General features: G+C 45.6%; 1 protein-coding gene across 1 annotated transcript in view; it reads right to left on the bottom strand.

The window, feature by feature from the left end:
• LOC137980123 (sterol carrier protein 2-like) overlaps positions 1 to 10,000 on the bottom strand; it is a 44,482-nt gene that overhangs the window by 5,211 nt on the left and 29,271 nt on the right. The window contains exons 8-10 of the mRNA XM_068827484.1: positions 8,078 to 8,266; positions 7,495 to 7,582; positions 6,256 to 6,321 (exon numbers count right to left, since the gene is read on the bottom strand). Of these exons, the coding sequence (XP_068683585.1) occupies positions 6,256 to 6,321; positions 7,495 to 7,582; positions 8,078 to 8,266 (343 nt within the window). The remainder of the gene's footprint in view (positions 1 to 6,255; positions 6,322 to 7,494; positions 7,583 to 8,077; positions 8,267 to 10,000) is intronic.

Genomic DNA, 10,000 nt, shown 5'->3' with positions numbered 1-10,000 from the left:
TGATTGCTGTAAGAAGGAGCACCAGGGGGTCTCGACCGACGGTGGGATAAGCCCTCGTGGCTTCATTGGGTGGCTACTGCCCATCTCAAGCTGGGCAGCCCCTAGCCAGTAAGGTGCCACCCTGTCATTGCTTGCTTGCTTTACTGGGTGCGTAGAGCTTAGGGGACCCTCCCGACAAGAGATCAAGTACTTGTACCAAGCAGTCAAAAGAAAAAATCTACGAAGACTCCAGCTTTTCAAATCGACAGCTGGAACATTCGCACCATGTGCCCTGGTCTCTCCGCTGACCTTCAGCCAATGGACGACTTCCGCAAGACCGCCATCATCAACAAGGAGCTGGCACAACTCAACATTGATGTCGCCTGTCTCCAGGAAACCCGGCTGGCCGATGGTGGGTCACTTATGGAAAGAGACTACACCTTCTTATGGCAAGGCCTGTCCCAGGACGAGGCGAGGCAGTACGGCATAGGTTTTGCCATGAGGAACTCACTGAAACCCCCTCCGGAGGGTCATCGAGAATTCTTGCCCTTTGCACACGTTTTGTCGCCGCGCTTTGTGAACATCACATCTGCCTACACCCCGACTCTGACCTCCACCCGAGAAACCAAGGATCAATTCTATGAGGCTCTTTAGGAAACACTATCCGGAATCCCAAGTTCCGAGGGTATATATATGCTAGGCGATTTCAACACTCGCGTCGTGACCAACTGGCAAGCATGGCTTACCTGCCTCGGCCACTTCAGCGTCTGCAGGATGAATGAGGACGGGCAGAGGTTGCTCGAACTCTGCTGTCACCATGGTCTCTGCATCACCAACAGCTACTTTGAGTGTAAGGAGCTGCACAAAGTTTCTTGCAGGCACCCTCGGTACCACCACTGGCACCAGCTAGACCTCGTCATCACTAGGAGAGCGGACCTCAGCAGTGTCCTCCACACAAGAAGATATCACAGCACTGACTGTGACATGGACCACTTGCTTCCGGCAAGCAAGGTCAGGCTGAAGCCCAGAAAGAACCACCATGCCAAGACCAAGGGTCGCAGCCGCATCAACACCTGTGGCACTTTCGACCCCGTTAAGGCTCAGTGCTTCGCTGACAGGCTCCAAGAGACATTTGCTGCACAACCAACAACCAGCAACCCAGATGCCAAATGGTCTCACCTCCATGATGCCTTTTACGACTCAGCCATGGCTGCATTTGGCAAGAAAGAATGCAAGAATGCTGACTGGTTCGAGGCTTGCTGGGAAGAAATGCAGCCAGTCACGGAGGCCAATAGCAAAGCGATGCTGGCTCACAAGCAGAACCATTCCCCAAGGACAAGCGACGCGCTTCGAGCAGCTAGGAGCAAGGCCCAGCAGACCGCCCACCACTGTGCAAACGAGTACTGGCAGGACCTATGCGCTAAAGTCTAGATAGCAACCGACTGTAGCCATGCAAAGGGGATGTATGAGGGCATCAAAACTGCCACCAGCCCTACGAGCGTCAAAACAGCCCTACTCAAATCAAAGACTGGCGAGGTCATCACTGATCACAGCATGCAACTGCAGCATTGGGTGGAGGATTATCTCGAGCTCTACTCAACCCAGAACATCGTCAGAGACACTGCCCTCAATGCCCTGCCTGAGTTTGCAGTTACGGTCTGTGCATCACCAACAGCTACTTTAAGTGTAAGGAGCTGCACAAAGTGTCTTGGAGACACCCTCGCTCCCGCCACTGGTACCAGCTAGACCTCGTCATCACTAGGGGAGTGGACTTCAGCAGTGTTCTCCACTCAAGAAGCTATCACAGCGCTGACTGTGACACGGACCACTTGCTTATTGCAAGCAAGGTCAGGCTGAAGCCCAGAAAGAACCACCACGCCAAGACCAAGGGTCGCCCCCACATCAACACCTGTGGCACTTTTGACCCCGTTAATGCTCAGTGCTTCGCTGACAGGCTCCAAGAGACATTTGCTGCACAACCAACAACCAGCAACCCAGATGCCAAATGGTCTCACCTCCATGATGCCATCTACGACCCAGCCATGGTTGCATTTGGCAAGAAAGAATCAAGAATGCTGACTGGTTTGACGCTTGCTGGGAAGAAATGCTGGCTCACAAGCAGAACCATTCTCCAAACACACGCAACGCCCTTCGAGCAGCTAGGAGCAAGGCCCAGCAGACCGCCCGCCACTGTGCCAACGAGTACTGGCAGAACCTATGCGCCAAAATCCAGATAGCAACCGACTGTAGCCACGCAAAGGCCACCGGCCCTACGCGCGTCAAAACAGCCCCGCTCAAATCAAAGACTGGCGAGGTCATCACTGATCACAGCATGCAACTACAGCGTTGGGTGGAGGATTATCTCGAGCTCTACTCAACCCAGAACATCGTCAGAGACACTGCCCTCAATGCCCTGCCTGGGTTTCCAGTCATAGAGGAGCTTGACAACACACACACTGGAAGAGCTCAGTATAGCCATCGACAGTCTTGCCTGTGGCAAGGCACAGGGGAAGGACGGTATCCCGCCAAACGTTTTAAAGCATGGGAAGCAAACCATCCTGCAACCGCTTCATGAGCTCCTCTGCCTGTGCTGGGAGAAAGATCACATCCCCCAAGACATGAGAGATGCCAACATAGTCACCCTGTACAAGAACAAGGGTGACCATAGTGATTGCAACAACTATCGCCGCATCTCTCTTCTGAGCATCATTGGCAAAGTCTTGGCTCGGGTCACCTTGATTTGCCTGCACAGCCTCGATTCGCAAGTCTACCCCAAGTCACAGTGTGGCTTCAGAGCCGGGAGGTCCACAGTGGATATGATCTTCTCCCTCCGTCAGATGCATGAGAAGTGTCGAGAGCAGCAGCAGCCATTGTTCCTTGCCTTCATGGACCTCACCAAAGCTTTTGACTTGGTGAGCAGAAGCGGACACTTCAAGATCCACCAGAAGATTGGCTGCCCTCCAAAGCTCCTGGCAATCATCACCTCCTTTCACCAGGACATGCAGAGTACGGTCTGCTTCGATGGGGCCACCTCCAATGCCTTCCCAGTCAGCAGTGGAGTAAAGCAGGGCTGTATCCTTGCTCCAACCCTGTTCAGGATTTCCTTCTCGATGCTGCTCCAGTATGCCTTTATAGACTGTACAGAAGGTGTCTACATCCTGACAGGTTACACGGCAACTCCGCGCCAAAACCAAACCTTACGTGGTGTTCATATGGGAGCTGCTGTTTGCAGACAACGCTGCTTTAACATCCCACAGCATGGAGGGCCTCCAACATCTCGTAGACAAGCTGTGCTATGCCTGCAAGGAGTTTAGGCTAATGATCAGCCTCAAGAAGACCAACATCCTGGCGCAAGGTGCTGAGTCCCCCAATCATCACCATCGATAACACGGAGCTGGAGATTGTGGACACCTTCAACTACTTGGGCTCCACCGTGTCAAGCTCGACTTCGCTCGTTGCAGAGATCGGCTTTAGGATCGCCAAAGTAGCTGCTGTCATGACCAAACTCAAGAAGCGATTGTGGGGCAATGACCTGTTGAGCGAAAGGACCAAGATGTGCATTTACCAAGCTTGTCTTGTGTCCTGTCGACTCTCCTTTATGGCAGCGGGTCGTGGACGACCTATGCCAGACAAGAGCAGAAACTCAACGGATTCCACCTCCGCTGCCTTCGGCGCCTGCTGCACATCAGGTGGCAGGACAGAGTCACCAACACCAAGGTCCTGGAGCACGCTGGCTCACTGAGCTGGCATCAATGCTCATTCAGCGACGCCTGCGATGTTCTCGGCCACGCACATCGCATGCACATCGCATCGCCTGCCAAGAGAAATCCTTTATGGAGAACTGCGGGAGAGCATCCAACACGTGGGCCGACCACTGATGCGCTGCCAGGACGTCATCAAGCAAGACTTGCGATTTGCACTAATTGACACCAGTGCATGAGAGGACAAACACCGAGATACGTGGCGGAAAAGCGTCAAAGCAGGGGTTTGAAAGGCAGAGGCGAACGCTTAAGTCCAGGCTACATCCAAGAGAATGCCCAGGAAAGAATGCGCAGCCTCTGCGCGCGATTCCACAAGGCACGTCTGTGCCACCTGCAACAGAGACTGCCACTCCAGGATTGGGCTACACAGTCATACAAGATCCTGCCCAAATCCCCAGTGCTAACCATCGACTCTTTGAAACGAGGATGCCACTATATAGCGGAGGTAATAAGGCGCACGGTAAATGAAACTATTTGAAGTAAGGAAGACCGTTCAACTGCCACAAATGATTGACATGCAACAAATCCGAAAAAGAAATAAATCTTATGGGATTCTTGAGATAACTGCTTGCAAGATTCAACACCAATCAACATGAAAACTTGCTGAAAAATGTTGCATCAAAATTTCAAATTTAGCAGGCTGGACAGGGGGCGCATACGGTCCGCTAAATTTGCCAATCATACCACGCATACTATTTCGTATACATAATAATAGCTGTGAAGCCGAACACACGAGTGGACGGAGCTTTTCTTGGAAACGTATTTTTACGCTGAGTGTGTTTATGCAAGCAAATTGCTTTACTTTCCACTGAGACAAAAAGACATCACGCCGCCAGTGCGAAATTGGAGATCATAACCAAAAATAAAAGTTAAAATGAGCACGCCTTCTCCTGCTGACGCTGGTGGTCGTAGGCTCCTGGCTGTTTAAAGTGCTACTATGATATCACTTCCTTTTCTTCAGATTTTGAAAGTGTTTGCTTAACACCAGGCTGGCCAAACTTTGAGATTGAGTTTAATGCAAAGGCTGTTTACATTTAGTGTAGCGTTTGGATTTCACGGTCCACCATTACTCACGTTTCAAACTGACCGATTGGACCTCAGAGGATTTGATCTAGGGAAAGGTGACGTCATTTACTCAATACCTTAAAATTTCAGTGTGTAAATGGAGCTTTTTACACATCCAAACCACGTTAAAAGTCTGAAAGCCCAAAACTCCCGTACTGCATATTAATTCAGCCGCGTACAGATGCATTGCATTCTTAAACTATTGAGTCTTTCACGTTATTTTCTCCTCAATCCAGCTCTTTTAAGATTTTAAAGTTAGTAATGGCAGACCATCAAATAGGGAATTCAGTATTGGTGGACCATTAAAAAGAAAATTTTCAGTTAAAAAAAACACGTGTCTTTTTTAAATCAAGGCCTGGGTCATGCAATGTTTAATTAAATGTAGTTTTAAAATTCAAAGAAAAAGAACTGATTCTTTGGTCGTAACAGCACTTTAATTAAAGTGAGCTATGCAACGAGAACAGAGAACGATCTGGAGCTTACTATTACGAAAAGCACTAGATTATGGGACACATTGGAACTTTCGTCATTCGTCATTTTCATGCAGCATTCTATTTAGAAATTCACAAATGTATAATTGGACGTCACAAACGAAGCATGCGGAAGCAAAGCAAATGTGCGAAGGCACATTAACTATTCGTTAATTTGTTTTTTTCTCCAAATCAAAAATCTACCGAAATCAAATGAGTTTCCGTATGCCTTGCTTGTGTTTATGTTTGCTTCGACATATTGAGGAATAAGGCTCAGTGGCCTTGGCAAACACATCACTGATATTTATCTGGCCTTGGAACGAACTTTCTTACCAGTAAGGCTTCAGTAATACCTTTACAAATGTACTTGGTGATAAATTAACCGCCAGCATAGAGCAGTTTTCAAATGACTGTCGACAGTAATTACGCGATTGCAGTTGCTAAGCTTAGTGATTGGTTTAAAAATTTCGCGCCAGTTTATCAACCAATGAAAAGGATAACCAACTGCGACTTGCACGCGCGATTTTTCCCGCGCTTTGCGCAAGTTACACGGAATTGCTACGAATTTGGATTGGTTTATTGCGCTGTTTGCACCTTCTGTGATTGGCCGAAGTAATTACTTTGGAATCTGTTTTACAACACTCAATTGAAAACCGCTCTATATCGTCCTCACTGAGTTTTACCTCGAGTAGTTTCCTCGGTAAAACACTACCAGGTGTCAGACAAGGAGACTTGTCTAGGAAAAACTTACTATAACTCGCAATGCAATTTCCACTCAGTTTCAAGGGAAACTCGTCAAGGAAAACTTGACAAGGAAATGGCAAGGTGTAAATACAATTTTCTCTAAATTTCCGTATTATTAAAGTATTGGGTACAATTTTAGCAACAACGCATCTACCGTCGGGCCGCTGTTAAAAGTTACCAGGTCACGTTTAACTTAATAATGTATTTTACAAGTGATCATTGGTAGATTACCTCACCTTTTGATTCCAAGCCCCCGGAAGGATTTACGACCCATCGATCCCCAATTCGACAAACCGACCCACCTATAAAAAATAACAATATGCCCACTGTTTTCAGGGAATTGTTGTTTTTTTTTTTTGGTTTTTTTTTTTGTTCTCTTTGTTTTGTCGCGCGCAAAACTTGTCATCTTCCATTCATGACCAAAAGCACTGACCTACTCAATTTGTTCACAAACTATCAATTTTAGTGTTTTTCAGCAGGTGTTTCTTGTCTTTGAGAAATACACGGCCAAAATACTAAGAACCTTACAATAAACAAACCCCAGTAACTTTTTTTAACCAAATTCCAGAATTTCTACTATAATTTTGGCAATCCAAGAGCAACATGGGAAAAAGGCCGCCTAAAATCTACAGACTCTTCCCCCGACAATGTGGGAGGGTTTCCATTTTAGCAATAGAAGAGGGGTGGCAGCGTCAAAATTAAAAACTTTAACAACGGAAAAGGATTGAACATACTTTGCCGCGTTGTTTATACAGCTAATCGCCGCTTCAAGATGTGAACAACTCCAAGAATTACAAATTTGAATTCAAGTTCCTGTGGGCTATGCCATGCTTTGGAAAAAATCACCCTGTAATTCCTTTTACAAGAGGAATTTGTCTTTTCTCTCCAAGGTAAAAGAGTTTTAGGCGGTCCAGATACCAACCTAGAATCTATTAAAAGGATTTTAAGCAGGTCATACGGGAGACAACTTACTAACTTTAAAAGTTCTCAACAAGCTCTTCGGCAAAGTCCGGCTTTATTGTTCTGTTGTCAAAATCAGTTGGTTGAGGACCTACCCTCTCTGCAGTTGATTGGCACAAGTGTTCATGTGACCAGAAAACCACAGTTGACCAAACACGAGAAGGAGAAAAGGGTAGCGGGAGGGAGGGAGAGGGGGAGAAGAGAGAGAGAGCACTGGCAACGAGGTTGAATTGCCATCTCATTATTCTACAAAGGCTCTTTATGTCAGAAACAATTACACTTCACAAGATCATTTCATATAGTGCTACCCATGAAATTCAGTGTGAATAGAAATATGCTATTCTGAATTCGTTTTTTCTGATAAAAACGCATTATTTGAAAGTTGTCTTTTCGTGGAAATGAAGGTTACCTCCAGTTTGCTTGGAATGGCAGGCTTTTTTGTTTTAAGTCTATGGGTACTGTGAAATTGCCGGTCTCTTAATGATCGTTTCGGTCTCGTCTTCAACAACACTTACCGTTTTTATTGTTAACCCACTTCGCTGAATCAATAAGCTCTCCACCTCTCCCTAGTTGACATAACCCCATGGCCTCATACATGAACAGCTGAAAACAGAGGATCGAGAAAAGCATAATTATGCGACACATGCTGGTCTAAGCAAACGACAAAAGCATAGACAAAAAATGGGGACACCCTAGTTGTCCTGTAAAGATATCAGAACCATACCTAAAATGAGATCAAAAAACATTCAAAAAATTTAACAATTCATGAGCAAAAAAATGCATTGCAGGTCACCGATAAAACGACACGCGCGTGAGCCTTAACTAATGTTTAGAAAACGAGCAGCTACGCCTTCTGGTTTTAAACCCGATAAAACACGTGCTACGAATTTTTTGAACGGCTTCAAAAACATTCCACAAAAAGCGTGTCCCTCGGAGTCCGAACAAAGGATCGAGCAAAGGTCTGGCGATTTTGTCCGAGCAAACGAACAATCGGGAAAGCCGAACAATTGAGAGGCGAAGACACGAGGGGCTTCGCCGCTTGTTTGTTGTGTGGGGGTGGGGTGAGTTAGGGCATGTTAGGAAGAAAGGAGGCCTAACCTCGTTGCACGAAAAACAGTCGTGAACTTCCAGTACATCAATGTCCCTAGGGGTCAATCCTGAAGTTCTGTAGCACTCCAAGGCGGCTTGACGAGACATCTCCACTCCTGCTAAGTCCAGAAAACTCCGCTCAAATGAAGATGGCATGTCTGTAACCATCTGCTGTGCGACAATCTCCACAGCTTTAACCTACATGTGATTAATATAGTAAATCGTATGACCGCGAATGGTTGCATTTCTTGATTTATGTATAGGAACGAGTGATGGTTTCAAATTTCTCAAAAGCCTCACTCGAACAGTTTATTTATTTATGACATACACACTTAATTGACCACTCTCCACTGGGGCTTGAATTTTCAGGGTCAATGAAACGGAGTCAGTGAAACAACACATCCGAGAACTTTTAGGAATCCCATTGGCTTGCGGTTTTTTTTTAATAATGGCAGCGGTTTCACTAGCAACCTTTGTGGCTTCCTTAATGGTGTTGACAAAAGAATCCTCCTTACAAGAAGGGGTTCCTCTCCACTAACTAAAACATTCACTAATTAGCAGGTAGTTTGGGGGAAATATTGTGTGTGTGGATGGTGAGTTGAGGAAAAATCATAGACAAAAGTTAGGGTTAGTCTGTAAAATGAGGGGGAGAAATTCGCAAAGCAAACTCTCAACCCAAAAATAAGGTTAACAAATGAAACAAACTCAGTGAGATATTTACAAGTGCAGCCGAGAAGTTGAGCCAGGGACTTCACTACCAAGATCAAATTTAAGGAGTGGTCAGAACATGTTTGAACCCAGGTTGTGTAGATCTCAAAGCAGCACCCTGACCACGAGACCACACTGCCTCCTACATTCGCCTTATGTGACAACAGGGACCTTTAGATTCTAGGACGAGGACAAGAACAAGTACGAGATTTGACTACCCGTTTTTAAGCGAAAATACTTAGAAAATTTATAGCCCGGACGATTTATCTTACTCTTTGTTAGCAGTATAGGTTGCTCATTTATTCCGGCTTATTGCTGGTAAGTAACTGAGCCTTTTTTCACGTTTTTTCGGCCAAAATGACGCCGGTTTCCGCGCGTTCACTGTTGTTCAATGCGAAAATCTCGTACTCGTATTCGCTCTCGTCCTAGGGTCTAAATCTCTCTATTTTTCCAGTAAATTCCACATCTGCTGAGTACTTCCTAAGACGATCTTTTTACTTAAAGGGACTGTGTCAAGGAAGTGCAGTTGATCATTTTGTGGAGTTTTACCAATTACTCGCTCCTACTCACTTTGCCACTTGACGTTTAACCCAGAAATTACTCTTAAACAACACAACTCAAAGCCTCGTGACAAAAAAAGTCTGTCGAGCATACATAGTTTGAGTCACAAACAACAGAGATGAACCTCGAAAAACTGCTAGGCTGAACAATTTTCAAAAACCCCAATTGCAATCCATTTTACTCCTCTTCAGTTTTGACCATCCCTGCCTCGGCCCTTTTGTATTTTCTGTTTTATTCGAACCTCCCTTCAGTGTTCTATGTACTTATTTTTATGTTTCGCTTGATTTGGTTACCAGTTCCCAGTCACTGAATGTGGCTAAATTTCATGACAGAGCCCCTTTAATTAGACCGTTTTTTAAAGGGGCAGTGTCACGCTATTTTAGTCAAAATTCAAAACACTAAAAGACGTCTTTGCGTCAATGAAGACCAAAACATAATGATGTAGTTTCGTTGCCAATGGCCATTGAAGTGCACTGAAGTTATTCTTTGTTGTTTGCAGCAAAGGATAGAGGGGATGGAAACGGATTAAAACTTGAAAAAAAATTGGCCATTTTTTTTCAAATTTGGAGACGTTGTCCTCTGAAAGTTACAAAAAGTTATATATGAATAGATCTTTGTGCCATATTATATTTCATATCATCCCAGTGAGTTGTCTGGAATGTT

This window comes from Montipora foliosa, chromosome 12, assembly GCF_036669935.1.
Source record: "Montipora foliosa isolate CH-2021 chromosome 12, ASM3666993v2, whole genome shotgun sequence".
Lineage (NCBI taxonomy): Eukaryota > Metazoa > Cnidaria > Anthozoa > Scleractinia > Acroporidae > Montipora > Montipora foliosa.
Note: the sequence above shows the minus strand (reverse complement) of the source record. Positions and strands in the feature narration are given on the sequence as shown.